This window comes from Pantherophis guttatus, chromosome 2, assembly GCF_059756535.1.
Source record: "Pantherophis guttatus breed Tessera chromosome 2, ASM5975653v1, whole genome shotgun sequence".
NCBI classification, from domain to species: domain Eukaryota; kingdom Metazoa; phylum Chordata; class Lepidosauria; order Squamata; family Colubridae; genus Pantherophis; species Pantherophis guttatus.
In genome coordinates this window covers 157,620,782-157,637,089 of record NC_142064.1, presented here as the reverse complement: position 1 = coordinate 157,637,089, position 16,308 = coordinate 157,620,782, and the positions used below count along the sequence as shown (strand labels likewise).

At 40.9% G+C, this 16,308-nt stretch overlaps 1 protein-coding gene across 18 annotated transcripts in view; it reads right to left on the bottom strand.

The window, feature by feature from the left end:
* The window catches only part of RBFOX3 (RNA binding fox-1 homolog 3), a 461,718-nt gene that overhangs the window by 53,570 nt on the left and 391,840 nt on the right, over positions 1 to 16,308 (bottom strand). For 7 of the 18 annotated variants that reach the window (XM_034412822.3, XM_034412827.3, XM_087887092.1 and 4 more), the window contains exon 1: positions 15,152 to 15,545. The exons of 8 other annotated variants lie outside the window; for them this stretch is intronic. In XM_034412822.3, coding sequence (XP_034268713.2) covers positions 15,152 to 15,253 — 102 coding nt within the window. In that variant the 5' untranslated portion in view covers positions 15,254 to 15,545. Of the gene's footprint in view, positions 1 to 15,151; positions 15,911 to 16,308 lie in introns of those variants that run through there. 3 more of the 18 variants (XM_034412820.3, XM_087887090.1, XM_034412824.3) reach the window with 3 other exon arrangements.

The following is a 16,308-nucleotide window of genomic DNA, read 5'->3' as shown; positions in this document are numbered from 1 at the left end:
CGCGGCCCGATTTCAGGCATGCCATGGCCTGGTGCCAGTCCACAGACCGGGAGTTGGGGACCACTGTGCTAGAGATCATATTGACAGTAAATGTCAGTTGAAGAGAAGTCTACTGTCAAGAGAAAGAAAGCAACATGAAGCAGAGCATGGAGCTGTACTGACACAGCTAGGCAGTTGTAGGTCCAGCTTAATTTCTGTATGAGACTTCCATGGAGGAATCAGGTGTTCCTCCTAGTTCCCACACGTTGTGGTTGCATCAGTGGAGAAAGGAGGGGGAGGAGGGAAAGAGGGTGCACAAGGCCACAGCCTCTCTGATCCATCACCCTGGCAGCACTGATTGGAAAGGAGAGGGGATCGATACAGAGCGAGAAGGTGTCGGCGTCAGGTATTCGTGGCTGTCAGGGGCTCTGAATGGTCTGATGAGGGCTGGGAATGTGCTCTGGCTTTGCGAGGCAGGAAAGTGCTGAAGTGGCCACTTGGAAGGAAGGGGTGGGCGATTAATAGAACGAGATTATAGCTGTAGTGCATTGGCAGTGAGGGGGAGTACCGAGCATGGGCTATAGAAACTCTATCAGCTCTTTATCTGTGGAAGTAGAAGCTCAAACTAATAAGGGCTGGGATGATCCCAGGCCAGAAGTCTCTCCCCTCCTGCATTTATTGCATGGTTTTATGGGGCCGTGAAATAGAAGTATCCAACTGTATTTATTCAAAGGAGTTGCAAAGGACACAATTGTTCCAAAAGCCATAATTAATAAAAAGTGCACACTCATCCCTCTCCTCCTCCCCCTCCCAATACATCAAATGAACACCTTAAAAAGGAGGATGGATGCCTCACCATTTTGGTATAAAACCACACATAAGAATCTTACAAACAACAATCCCAGTTTAGCTCGTAGATACACTGCTAACCAGTCAACAGTTACTGTTCATGACTACACTTGATTTATATAACACACCAGAGACCAGGATGCCTTGGGAGTTCCACCCACCGCTAAAAACAATTAGGATTGCTTTTGAGGTTGCAGGTGATAAAGCTCATTGTGTGCCTCTTGGCTGAGGAGCGAGTCTAGCTTTGCTTATTAACATACTGAGGTTTTTGGCATCTATCTATTTATTTGTTCTTTGCTGAAAGAAAATAGGGCTTTGTTTGAAAAAAACAACAACCCCAAAGTTACTTTTGTGATGGAGTAAAAGCGAAGCAGCACAACTTCTGCTTCAGCGTTGCCAAACCATTTTTTAAAACTACTCTGAGAAAATTAAGTATATTTAGACAGGTAGCAATTTCCAGAGTGGCTCCACTATTCTAAAAAAAGTACCTCCACTCTGTTTTCTTTATTTATGTTTGAAGAACATGCATCAAGGAACAGCCAGAAACTGGGGCACTTGTAATGTTGGAAAGAGTCAGGAAATATTGACAAGGCTTCCACAAAGGTTATAGCCTGGAGAACTTTGTGAAGTGCTAAACTCAAAAAAAAAGTTTCCAGATGGAGAAAACCTGTGTTAGCAATTGAAAAGCACTGCAGGTAGTCCTTGACTTACAACAGTTCATTTAGTGACAGTTCAAAGTTACAGCGGCACTGAAAAAAGTGACCATTATGGCCATTTTTCACACTTATGACCGTTGCAGCATCCCCACGATCATATGATAAAAATTCAGATGATTGGCAACTGACTCGTATTTATGATGGTTGCAGAGTCCCGGGATCACCTTGTGTGACTTTCTGACAGGCAAAATCAGTGGGGAAACCAGATTCACTTAACAAGTGTGTTACTAGCTTAATAACGGCAGCGATTCATTTAACAACTGTTACAAAAAAGGTCATAAAATGGGGCAAAACTCACTAAGTCTCCCTTAGGAACAGAAATGTTAGGCTCAATTGTAGTCGTAGGTCAAGGACTACCTGTATACAGCTATCCCATATTATCCTCTTTAATAGATTTTATGCAGCAAAGTCAGAAGTGGTGGGAATATAAGAAGTTCTGAACTTACTCCCATTAAATTTCATGCATATGAACACTACTAGACCCGCTTGGAAGTGGCCATCATTTCAACTCCATTTGGAAGCAGCCATTTCACACACGAAGGAATAATGCCTGATACAACTGATACAACAAACAAGATATGCAAGTGGGGACCAGTGGCTGGATGAGTTGGAACATACATATGTAGAGAAGAAAAACTGCAAAGCCATGGGAACAGCAGTCGGTTTCACATTTTGTTACTATAGGTTCTCCCCATGTGCGCACATGGTTTGTGTGCATGCCTGCCTTCCACACATGCACCTGGCCTCAAAAACATGCCTAAATAGGACGGCATAGAGCTGGGGTGGGAGGGCAGGGGGGCGAGGGAAGTGGACCTACCCATGATTTTCACCACCGGTTCGCCCGAACCTGTCTGAACCGGCTGAATACCACTTCTGCATGGGAAACAGCAGCTGATAAGCTCCTAGTTTAGTCAGATGCAGCAAAGGTATTGCAATACTGAATATATCTGGTTAGAATTTCTGAGTTTCATTTACAAGCTAATTAGTATAATTAACTCTAATTAACTCCTCAAAACATGCAGGTCCCCAAACAACTTTCTGTCTCATTCCGTATCTTCCTATCGCTTGCCTTTCTAGACTTACCAGACCAACCCTCCAGAGATTGTTGGACTCCAGTTCCCATCAACTCTAACCATCTGGGCCAGTGGGAGGAATATTAAAAACTGTAGATCTGCATGAACTGGAGGGACACAAGTTCCCCACCCCATGTATCTCCCCTCCGATTCTCAAACTTGGAGGGATGATGGGAGTTGCTAGAGAAGCTCTGTGCCCACTACTCTCCCAATGCAAGGGGTGATTTAGCCAGAGGGTTCATTGATGGACCAACTTGTTGTTTTTCAACCATCTGGTTTTTCTTACTTATGTGGCTCTCACTTTCCAAGGATACCATCTTCCTGCTCTCTTTTTTTCTTTGGGACTCTTAAGTCCCTAAATATGCTTCAGGCCTCTATGTCTAGGGAGGCAGGGCCATGGAAACTTAGTGAAATAGCCTGGCATATTAGGATTATACTGGAGGGCAAGGCATAGAGAGAGACAATTTCATTTTTGTTATGGCTTAATGAAAAAGGGCTCATTGATATGTTAATTGTGAGTTCATTTTAACAACTCTAAATGCTGTTTTCCAGAATGGGACATTTTGGTTTCTCCTAAGATTACCCAATTGTGTTTGCTGCTCATTACTAGAACAATCACACATATAACCCGGGTGCAATTTAAAGTGCAAAAGGACTTCCCCCTGCACGCATACTGTACAAAGTACTAGATTTGATTGACCAATGCCATCGTTGCTAAAAAGTTTATATGCAACTAGCCTAATTACAATTTGGGCAATTAAAACATCCATTGTTTAATCTGTAAAGGCAAGTTATAATTACTGGAGCTGCTCATTGAGGGACTGCACTTACTCTAGTTCTGATTAAATTTTTCAGGACTGGGCTGACCACTGGTCAAATTGAGACAGTGGCTTCAGGCAGCTGATTTTTCTGAGAATAACAAAAGGGTAGAAAACTGTCAGATATATAATTTACTAGTGCTGTCTTTTTTCTTTTTCTTTTTCTTTAATGCCAGAATAAGTATCTGGATTTGAGACGGACAGAAGGATTGTTTCCTACTTTGCCTTGGGCAGCAAATGTCTTGGGCAAGCAGTGTGTACTCTGATGTAAGTATGAAAAATATATTTTAATTAGTGAACATCACCAGTTTCTAAATCACACTTCCTTCATCTTGTGAATCAATCAGCCATGCAGATGTTATGGAACTGAAATAGTTTTTAAAAATTGATTTAGTCAGTTTAAAGGATGATTATAATCTAAACAGATTTCAATGACAAATAACCGTCTGTACACACAATGAGTGACATAGCAGCAAAATTGTCTTTTGAGTTCTACAAAACGTGTTGCATAAGTATTACATAATTTCATTAATTGTGTAGCGGAGGCATCAGATGCTGGATATGAAACAGCCTTCCCCAAACATGGGGCTTCCAGGTGGGTTGGGTTTCATGTCCCAAACTGCTAGCCAGAATCTTGGTTGGGGAAGGGTGTTGAAATCCAGAAAGGTAAGGCTAATGTCATGTTAAGTATTTATGCCGGCCCTGCAGTAGACAAAAGGGATTAGCCCCTTTTCACTGCTTAAAAGCAAAAACCCCTAGAAGGCAGCTGAAGATAACACCAAAGAATGTCCCATAGGTTTTCATATCTTGTGCCAGCACTTGACAATTAAAAAGTTAGGTAAAGTCCAAAACCAGACAAGGCAATGGAAGCAGCACTTTGAAAGTAATGAGAATGAACAGAGAGGAGGCAGCAGTGGAAAATGAAACAGGGAACAAATTCCGGTCCTGGAGATTTGGAACATTTTATTGGTGCAGCATACTAAATCAAGAAATAATTGCTCCTCTGCCCTTCTGCTCAAACCTGATCTGATCAACTTCATAGCTTCTTTTCTATCTCTCTCTTTGAGCCGGGCGTATATACCTTCTCTACTTTATCTCAATTTATCTGAGGTTCCAACAAGCCCCCCCCTCTAATTAATTCTTCTTTTTCTTATGGTTTTCTAAGCATCACTCTGACCACTGGAGCCACTCCCTGGATTTGCTCCCCAGACTGTCTTCTCTGCCAGGGATTGCCTCATTGTTTGTAGCTGATCCCTTAGGACCAGAGATTACATCCTGGCAGGATCTGCTCCAAGATCATCCAGAGGCTTGGACTAGAACCTGCTGATTCAGTGCAAATTCCATCAGTAATGGATGTTCATCTCAGATACAGCAAGAAGGTGGCTCAGTTCTGGCAGAAGCTCTCTAGAGACGGAGGAGCCAGGAGCCAGCTGGAATTCTCTGAGTAAGTGAGACACCTGGCAAAGAAGAGCCCAAGCTAGGACATAACCGGGAGGGGTACTTCCAAGTGAACTGGGACATTCCTCTGGGCTACACTGGCATCATTTTTCTGTTGCATTTTGCCAGATGTCCAATTTCCTGAATTTGCTATGACGACTTTCTTTCCAGAAATCTTGCAAAAGTGAGACAAACTTTTTATGACGCCAGACATTCAGCCAAAATGACTGTACAGGTAGTCCTTGACTTAACAACAACAAACTTTTGTTTAGAGACCGTTTGAAGTTACAATGGCAATGAAATAAATGACCTATGGCCGTTTTTCACACTTACCGCCACTGCAGCATCCCCACGATCACGTGATCAAAATTCAAGCTGCTCGGCAACCAGTTCATACCGGTATTTATGATGGTTGCAGTGTCATGTGATCACTTTGGCAACCTTCTGACCAGCAAAGTCAATGGGGAAGCCAGGTTCACTTAACAACCATGTTACTAATTTAACAACTATAATGATTCACTTAACAACTGTGGCAAGAAAGGTCGCAAAATGGGGCAAAGCTCACTTAACAACTGTCTCGCTTAGCAACAGAAATTTTGGGCTCAATTATGGTTGTGGGTGGAGAAGTGTATAGAAAAGTGTCTAAGGACTAAGGACTGTGTCATTTAACCAACCCCACCAAATAGGTACCTTGGATTTATAAACAGCAAATTCCTATTCCTCATGTTTATAGTGAATGGTATAAACAGTTTCCCAAAACCAACCAAGTTCATGAAGATTTTAGTTTAATGAGTAAAGAAAGGGACATTTGCATAGCACAATCCTTCCCTCAAACTCGTCTAAAAATACGAGTGTTATCTTTCCTTTACCTCTGTTAGGCTAGTCTGTCAAAATGTTTGCATTATTCTCCTGTCTTCAGCAGAATTATTTTTTTTTTCTACTCACAGAATTTTAATGCAGGATTCTAAACCCCGTAGCTCAATAAAAATTAAAGAGAAAAAAAGACTTTATTATACGCAAATTTTTGTTTTCTCTTTCAGTGTGCGAGATGTGGCCAAACATAATAAGTATCATGCTTCAAGATCTGAACTTGACTATTGTGGGTCATCAAAAGCCACTGAACATCTCAGTAGGAAGCACAAAGTTCACACAAACACAGAAATGATACAAATACTTGGTAGATTATGAAATGATATACTTGATCTACGGACACAGAACTCGGATATGTTGACAAAGGATCAATAATAGTTTTGAATGTATACAAAATGGATTTTCCCCAAGGACTATATTCTACAGCTGGGGTGAGGGAACCAAGTAAGGATTCCAGATACCAATGCTTTCTAAAATGAGAGGAGCTAAACTCAGAACTACCTTGAATCTTATTGTGGGCAAACTTTATGCCAGATGTACATGCCCCAGTACTGAGAAAAAATCATTTTTTTCACTATTTTAAATAATATTTTTTATTAAAGTTTAAAAATATAAAGATAAAAAACTAATGTAAACTAAGAAAAAGATAAAAAAGGAAACGAAAAATAAAAAGTACAGAGGAAAAAAAGGGTAGGAGGGAAAAACAATGAAAAAAGCAATAAATAAATGACTTTCCCCTTCATCAAGGCATGTACGAACCATTTCAGTAACTAATCACCTGCTCTAATAATTCAAAGATCTGTTCATACCATATCTCATGTTATTAACAAATAATAAAAATTAGATTATGTTCATATACTTGAACTCTTTTCACAAAAAGACACATATGTCTGGTAACTATGTTAAATATTAAGATTAGATGTTATTACCAATATTAAGTAGCATATTAATTCCTTAAATAGGTAGCTGGTATTCGTATTTATATCTAGTCTTCTTCACACATGAAAAGAATACAAAATCTTATACAAAAATTTAGGGAAAAGTTGACTTCACAGCTAAAGTGATGGGGTGCATCTTTCATTGTTTGGGAGAAGTAATTCAAGACAGCTGGCTTGCAACTGTGGATGTGGCTTAAACGAAGAAAAGAGTTGGACTGGGATAAACAGAAATAGTTATAGGAGAAAGCAGGCTGAGCTGGAAGGGAGAGTTAAATGTGTCATCAGTTCAGAGTCATTGTGTTACCACAAGAGACCCAAGTCCAGTGAATTCTGTTGATCCTTAGCTACAGTTAATTTAGCTTTGCTTGTTAGTTGACTAGATTTTTGCATATAGGTAGCAATAATAAACTCTATTATGCTAGAATTTAACACTCTACTATACTAGAATTCAACAAATGCTCCCAGTTATTTGCATCTGACATTAGCAGACTTTCTCTGCTGCAGGTTTTATTTCAAACACACATCTGCACAAAGAGAAACAAGCTATGCCAATGCAAACTCTGGAGGAATTCTGGCAAGCAGAACAGGTAATCCTCTATTTCCAATCACAATTGGGAGTGGAAAATTCATTGTTAAATGGTGCAGTTGTTAAATGAGACATCATGTAACCACACTAAACTTTATCATCATTTTTGCCATCTCATTAAGCAAGACATCATACAATTGCAGCTTCCAATCTCCTGCAGGCTTCCCAATTGACTTGGCTTGTTGGAAGCTGGATGGGAAAGTCAAAAATTGTGATCATGTGACTGCAGAATGTTACAACTGTCATAAGTGCAAGCTGATTGCCAAGTTCCTGATCGCATTCATATGACTTCAGGATGCTGTAATGGTCATAAGTGCAAGCCAATTGCCAAGCAATCAGATCACACCCATGTGACTGCGAGGATGCTACAACGGTCATAAAAATGAGAATTGGTTGTAAGTCACTTTTTTCAGTGTCACAACTTCCAATGGTAGCTAAACAAATGGATGTAACTTGAGGACTACCTATATCAGTAAGCTACTGCCCCTTTCTTGTCTAGCCATACTAGAAGGACAGCAGACTTCTCAGTAGAAGTCAGTTCATGAACACATCAGTTCATGAACAAGAAAGTTTATCTGCAATTTCAACCGTAAAACAACCTAGAAATATTATAAGTTCCAGAAATAAAATCTGAGCCTGAATGTATCTGTCTTTTTCCAGTTGGGCTCCTTTAACAAATCCAATCAATCAATCAATCAATCAATCAATCAATCAACCAATCAATCAATCAAGTCAGAAAAAGTGCTACTAGGCTCTTGGTTTTCTGATATTCCTTGATAATAACTCTGCTCTGGTTTAGTAGTTCTTCTCTTATTCCTTTTGTGCACCTTTCCCCCACCTGTTGTTCTGAACTAGTATGACAAAACCATGAAGTCAAGAGAATTCAGTTAACTTTGAATGTTGTCAAACACTGCCTGGTGCTATTAGCTGGTCTGGTCCAATAGCTGTGGTGCATCTTGGCAAATTTCTCTCTCCATCATATAATTTAAAACCAAGGAAGGTGGAATATTTGTATGTGCACACATGTTTACATGTGAAACCATTTATTAAACCACAGGATGTTTCTAGTTAAAACAACATATTATCATCACCATCTGGAATCCAAGTCACTTTTATCCATTGCAGCAAATACTAGATGTGAATAAAATGACTCCATAGATGCCAAAATGGAAGCTATAAAAATTAAGGTCCAGATAAAGTACTCACCAAATCTTTCAATTAAAGTTTGTTTATCACTGCTAGCAAAAGTATTGAACTTGGTCAATTATGTATAAAGTTCCCTGAGTTAAAATGAAAGCAGGGATTAAAAAAGAACACCTCTACGTCTATGTATTTACGCATGTTAAGTATATGCATAATATGAGTACACATGAAAGTATATGAACAGATACACATACAGCATGTCCCGAATTTGTAAAACACTTGAATATATATTTGTATAAGAGCTGTATTATAAAACAATGTGGAAAATGTTGTTTGAGCAGGTGGGTTGCTGAGGGCATGTATTTGCACATGCAGGAACCAAACAGCCTCAGTGGGGTGGCTGGATGTCAGGACATTACAAATTTCATCAACCTAAGAGCCACAGTTCAAGAGTTCCATTCTAAGTGGGTGCATGTAGGACATATTTGGGGAGGTGAAAGGATGAAATGGAGTCTGCAAAGTTTAAGGTTTGTTTTAAGGACCCATTTAGATTTTTAAAAAATGGTAGCAGCAACCGGGGGGATGGGAGAGGACACTCTAGGCCACGGGTGTCAAACTCATGGTGTCACATTGCCGTCACATGCCGTATCATGATGTTTTTCCCTTCGTGGAGCTGGGGTGGGCGTGGCCTGCACGTGACACATCCATCCCGTGAGCCACCAGTTTGACACCCGCACATAAAAGTGTGGCCCTATCTTCACTTTTCATATTCTGCTTTAAGTGAATATGTGCAAGCAAGGAAGATATAAATCTTATCCAATTAGTCTGATTAGAAGTATTTCTTATAATTAACACACACACACACACATACACATTTTTCATGTAAGAAAAAAGTAATGTGGCATAAATAGATCAATACAGGTAGTCCTTGGTTACCGATGACTCATTCAGCAACTGTTCAAAGTTACAGTGATGCTAAACAAGGAGATTTATGACTGGTCCTCAAACTTGCAGCCATCCCAGCATCCCAGCCATCATGTGGTCACAATTTGGGCACCTTTGCAACCAGTGCATATTTACAATAGTTGCAGTGTTCCATGGTCATGTGATCGCCATTTGTTATCCGCACAGCTAGCTTCCAAAAACAAACTCAACAGGAAAGACAACAGGAAGTAGCAAGTTGTCTCTCACTTAACAATCATGGATTGTTGGCTTACTGAATGCAGTAGAAGTGAAGTCGTAACTCTAGTCGTAGTCATGTGATGTTCTGCTTAATGACCATGTCATTTAGTGACAGAGTTGCTAGTCCTGGTTGTGGTTGGTTAAGTAAGAACTACCTGTAATTGCCAACTTCCGTTTAATTGGTCTTTATTTTTTGCTTTGCTTTGATTCCCCCCCCCCGCCTTAATTTACAACCTCTGTCCACCCGCTCTGCAGCCAAGATTAAATGAATTACCAATGCTGCTATATTACCCTGTCTTTATGTGTTTGTCCAAAACTCTACATAAAACATTTCCTGTAGGCCGGCCGGACCTAATATCCACCAGCTACTTCTAGGTTTAGGGCAGCAGAACAGAAAGGATCCTAGCTAGGCTGAGACTATTAAAAATAAGGGAAAAAATATTGAAAGGGTTGAAGAGGCAGTTAAGAATAAATAACTAAGAAAGAATTACATCTTTAACAATGTGATTGGTGACGAAAGAATACCTATACTCCAGGGATGTTTTTAATTTGCTAATATCATTCTCCTACCTCCAAGCGCCTTTTAAGCTATAGCCTTTTTGAGTTCAAGAAGGCTCTATCCTTTTGGAAGCAAACTGCGCTTGGGTTTGCCCCAAACTTCATAGGTTTCTTGCTGCCTTCGAACAACACATATCAGAGTGAGGAAATTTACAAGAAGTTTTGATCCTCTCTCCACAAACCAGCCCACATTAATACAGTCTGTCCACAGTGCTGATTGCAGGATCCACTGATCATACAACCGGTTTGGCAAGCTGATTCACAGTGGAGTGTAGCTTGAACTAACTGGTGCAAAAGTAAGCTGCTTGCAGCAGAAAATTAATAGCAATAAGCACTTAGACTTATATACCGCTTCACAGTACTTTACAGCCCTCTCTAAGTGGTTTACATAGTCAACATATTGCCCCCAACAATCTAGGTCCTCATTTTACCGACCTCTAATGAGGATGAGTACAATTTTTAAACACCAAGCTACTGGACAGGAAGAGGGTGATCTCTGTCAATTCTGCTGCACCAGGAAAAGCCTTTGGTGGCTTTGTAACTTCTCTTTATTTTTGATTTAGGTCAGCCACAATCCTGTGGCTCAACCCTCAATGTAACCTGCACACACCTGGTGTTTGCTTCTTTCTTCTCCCCAACCTCTTCCCATCTGCAACCAAGAGAATTTCTTACTTGCCAGCTTGCCAGTTTCAATTGCCTATCATATCTCTTGAGATCCACATACAGATTCAGATGTTAACCGGGGCAGCAGAGCCTGGAGGGGCTGGGAAGGTGACACCATAGTCTAGGCTCTTTGAGGCAGCTTTTGGTTGTATTTTGCCACCACCAATCTTTGCAAATCATTATCTTCCAAATATTGGAGATTATAATGAAATATTAAAAAGTCCTACTGAACATGGGACAGTTTATGTGCATGAATTTAATAAAACTCCAGCAAAGGCAAACTTTGCCTTTTATATGGCTTCTGTCAACAGACAATCAGTTTCCAAATCAACGTGTCACCATGTGTGGAAGGAATTGTGAGTCCTCCTCATAGACTAAACTCTACTGTACTCTTTCATCCCCTTTGTTAAGACAGAATGTGTGTGAGAGTTTTGTGACTAGAATAGCAGCTGAATTTTACATGCAGACTTCGGAACAGCAACTCAAAATAAGATTTTGGAAAGAGTTAAATCTGCATTTTGTCAGAAGGAAAGCACTTTTATTTTGAAGGCACACACAGCTTAGAGTAACTGAACATCTTGACAGAATCTGAAGCAGCCTTCAGACTTCAACTAGCATGTGGTAGGCATGTTAATCTCCCCATCTCCAAATTAAAAAAAAAAATTACAATGCCTCTGCAATGGGATTCGGGTGACAGTGGATCACAGCATATTATGGGACCGACACATCTTAATACCTCACTATATAAGAGGCAAATTAATATTAAAGTAATTCAACTAAAACTCTTGACATTCACTAGGGATGGAGCAAATCAAACTTAATGAAACAAACGTTCAGATTTTATTTGAACTGTGGTAAAATCCAACTTCAGCCCTACCATTTACCAGTAATGTTCCCTGCCAATAGTGTGGAAATTCACATGAACAATTCAGCTTGTCATTGGACACACACAACAATAATTTTCAGCTTGTTCCAGGTATAAAGCCCCACATTTTCAATCTACTTCTAAACATCTAAAATATATGCCCATCTTATATGTACTGTATAATTACAAACACCTATGCATAGGTATCCATTATAAAAGCATTCTAATTTATTTAACTCCACATGTATCTATATGCAGAAGAAATTTTACTATTTCCTAAACCCGTTTCTTAAAGCTTGAGTTTCCGAAACCCATTCTGAATTTGCCTATAAAAACTATGTAAGATTATACTTTTGTTAACCAAAATCAATGCAATATTTTGGCTATGTACTCCCAAATGGATGTTAAACTAATATAATATACAATATTACACACATCCATTTATATGCACACCAAGTGTCAAGCAATTAGCAAGGACTAATGAAGGAGACACTTATTTTTATGGTTTTTAATCTTGGAAGTTTAGAGGAGAAACTCTGAACAAGGCATCGATAAGAGATAAACGGTCACTAGAGATTACACTACTGATCCTTGTACATTTAACATCTGTGAACATGTAACCAAATGTTAAATATGTGCAAAAATAATCCTATTATGACTGAAGACATATTAGCATCATTATTAAAACTGGGCCAAAAGATTCAATTTTTAAACTTTTGAATGACGAATCTTTATTTTGCAAACAAGATAAATTAGTGTAATAAAGGTATTGCGTTAGGCCAAGGATCAATTTAGCTAATATATATCCCCAGCTATTAAAAAATATTCCTTTTTTTAAAAAGGTGTTTACAGGAACAAATATTAAATAAAAGTAATGGGAAGAAACAAACATATCCCTTTGGAGAGACAGTGAAATGGCAGCTTCAATTTGCCATATCTGGAGGCTCCATTAAAATCTCGCAAAATTGCCAATTATCTAATTAATATAGGAATATGAGAGTGCGTGTGCATGTGTGCACAAGCATGGCGTCTGCATATTTTCTTGCCAAAGAACCAGTCAAAAATCTTGAACTGGTTCTGGATTGTCGTTTGAATGTCAACAAACTTCTAATTAAGTAAGAGCTGGAGGTAAATTGAAACTGGACACTCTTGATATTTGACAAACGTGTTGATGGGTCTAAATAATCTAATTTTCATAATCAACCTTTCATAGCATTCAGGTTTTTAACTTGGGTGAAAATTCCTTGGGCAGTAGAGATCTCAGATATTTTGCTTAATATCGAATGTATGGGATTTTTTCCCCCCAAGATAGGAACTAAGCCACAATTAAGGTTAACGTTCAGTCTTAAAGTTACTTTGAATGCCCCAAAATGAACCATGGCAGTGAGCCTACATTCAGTCTCCATGCCACATGCAGCAAGGCCTCAAAGGAATAAACCTGAATCAAAATGGTGGGGGACAGGACAGGAATAAATTGTGTCACAAGCTGCAGCTTCCACATAGGCCTCTTCTTAAGTGCTTTGCATACAGTACATAGTTTTTGCCAGTTAATTTTTTCTTGTTTTGAAATATTATTTAATGGTTTTTAAATTAATTTTTTAATTAAATTAATTTGATAATGAATAAAAACTTCAGATACAGATTGTTTCCTGCCCAGTGTAAAAGAAGAGAAATTTCAGCCTGTTCTCCAAACAAAACAAAGTCACAAACAAATAATCTCCCTAAAATTATATAACACTCCCCCCTCCAATACACTTAATACCTACAACAAAGTGGAAGAGGTTTAGAAAGCAGAGAGGGTGGGGAAGCCAGATGAAAATAAGGAGGCTTGAGAAAAACTAAGAAAATCAAGCTATTCAGTTAAGCTTCTCCTTCCCCTAAATCCCCCTGTGCTGATGTTTTGGGCTGTAACCATTCATTTAATGAACTTCCTTGCAATATTCCCTTGCCCGGTCTAGAGGAAATGCAATATGCACCAGGCAAAACGTCCATGCAGCTTTCCTGAAGTCTTAGCTGGCTGAAGGGCTACGCAGTGCGACCAAAAGCAAAACCCCCAAAGGATTCCCCTAACAGAATACCCTCCGTGTTTTAATCATATTATCCCAGTCTGTCTTCTAGTTCAAAGCAAGAGAGGCTTCCCTAGTATTCCCTTCAAGTATTCATAAATCCCTCATGCAGCTGACTGTGATATTTTTTCTGAATGAGTCTTCATTTTCCCAGGGAATTCCATGCCTTAGCAAGAAGACACTGAAATTACAAAAAGCCTCTCATCCAAACTCCCATGCTTCCTCTGGAATAGGAGCCATTCAATTTCTGGCTCTCTGACTAACACGTACTCAGAAAAGAGAAAATCATGATTCAGAGAATTCCCCTTCTCCAGATTGCTGAGAGCAAAAAGCAGCCGCGTTACTCTGCAAACTTAAGGAAGTCCTAGGTGTGAATTATCTTCTTCCGTTCAAAGGTTTGAAGCATTAAAGCAAAAGATTATAACCTCCCTTCTTTTATTTAAGATTTTAGAACAAGCTGGGACTGCCCTTCTACCCCAAAGGTGGCTGGCCACGTCAAGTACTTAGTACCAATGGTTAGGAAGCTATGAATTTTTAAAAACTCCTTTGAGCTCAAATGGAAGGGTTAGCACAGCTGGGAGACAGGGATTTCCGATGCTGCAAAGAGACTTTTGAAGCAACGGCTTCCATTCCTCTGGAGATCCCAGGCGAGAAACATGTGCGGCTCCTTGATCACGGTGCCAAAGTGAAAGAAAGTGCCGTCGCCCTGCTGGTGAGGGTGCTGTGGGCATCACAAGCCCCCCTCCCCTTGAGAGAAGTTAAGGAACTAGACTCACATTGCAGCGAGATGCTTCAGCTAAGGGGAGACACGCCTGGCAAAACCAAAGCTGGCTGGAAATTGGGTTGCAGCACTTTGGAGGGCCAAGCTGAGACAGACAGATCTATCTTTGAAATTACTTCACATGTATACATACAAAACAGCCACATTCAGGCCACCCTGGAAGCATAAAATTTGACTGCAACAAAAAGGCAACGGAAAGAGAGCGAGAAGAGCGAGATAGCCCATCGGAAGCCCACATGCATCGCATCTGCTGGCAGAAATCAGGCTTTAAATGCATTCTAAATGGGGTTTTACTGGTAACACAAACAGGTACACTCCAGCTATACAACACAGCCACCTATTTGTCTTAATGGGGGGAGAGGTAAAGTTGAACAGTGCTGCACCCCCCCCCCCCACACACACTTACAAGCTCAGAGAAGTGTCATCTCCTTGATCTTGAGCTCACTGCCAAGTCAGCCCTACCGCAGCCAGACAGCGCACAGGTGTTACCCTGGAGCCCATCTCCAACCTGTGAGCAAGGTAGCCCTGCCTGTGGGGAGCCCGGGGTAGGGGCGACGGGAAGCCCTGATCTTTTAGCCCTGGGGAGGCCAACCACGTGTGAACAGGAGGCACAAAGAGGCGACTTACCTGCTGGAGGTAGAGGAAGGCTGGGGGGCAAGGGAGAGAGTGCGGGAGCAAGGCTGAGTTGGAGACCAGGAGGCAGCCTGAGTTAGCCATCGAGCAGAGCATGGGTCGCCAGCAAACCCAGGAGCGGCGATGTTGGCAGCTCCTTCTGCTTCTTCTCTTCACAGTACTTGCTTTTTCTCCGTTTTCGCCCCCCCTTTGGCAGCTCCCTCGTGTGGAGCTATTTAAGAGGGCTCCATGAGAGGAGCTGCCTTCTGTGTCCTCGGCTCAAACAGCGAAGGAGCAGCGTGCCGGCTGAGAGTCGGTGCCATTAGACGAAGCGGCTGAACGAGCGCATGGTCTGCAAAGGGTGTGTGTGTGTGTGTGTGTGTGTGTGTGCGTGTGCGCGCGTGGGGGTAGGGGGAAGAAAGAGAGGGTTGAGAGGCGGGGGGAGTCCCCTGTGCATTCAGATATCAAACAGCTCGCTAGGAAACCAAGAAAATCCGGAACAGCTGAGCCTGCACTTAACCCCTCACCTGCTGCAGCTCAGCTTCTTGCCCTGCGATAAATAGGCCACTAAGCAAGCTCCGCTTCGCTTCGACAATACAATAAGGGTGGGGTACCTAGCTCAGCTTTGCTGCCTACTCAGGCATCACCCCCAGAGAAAGTGGCCAAGATCTTCGGAGCACTTCCAGAGATATAATGACCCAGGGCGGCATACCGACTTCTAAAAGCTTGTTTCTTCCTTTCGACCTCTCTGTCTCTCCCAATCCCTGGGGACTGAAACCAGCAAGGCTAAGGTAGACAGTTGAAGAAAGTTAAGACTTGTACCGGTCAAGAGACATGAGAAAGAAAGGCAAGTATAGACCGTGGCCGAATGAGATTTCAAAGGAGGGGTGGGTGAGTGGGAAACCTCTTTGGCTTGTGAATCTGGATAAAATAGAAAACTCAAGAAGATTTCATATTCCCCTTTCCTTGAAAAGAGAACCAGGATCTGTTTAAGAATGTGATCTTATCAAAGGAAATAGAAAAGGCAGAGATATTTTTGTAACCTCGTTCAGGGCTCTGCCTGTATCAAACTCAAACATACAGGCGTTCCATCTGACACAAGTTGAATCCAGAATGCTTGTCACAGACAGCATCTTCCATCTCACAAGGCTCCCGATGCTGTAATGCAATGT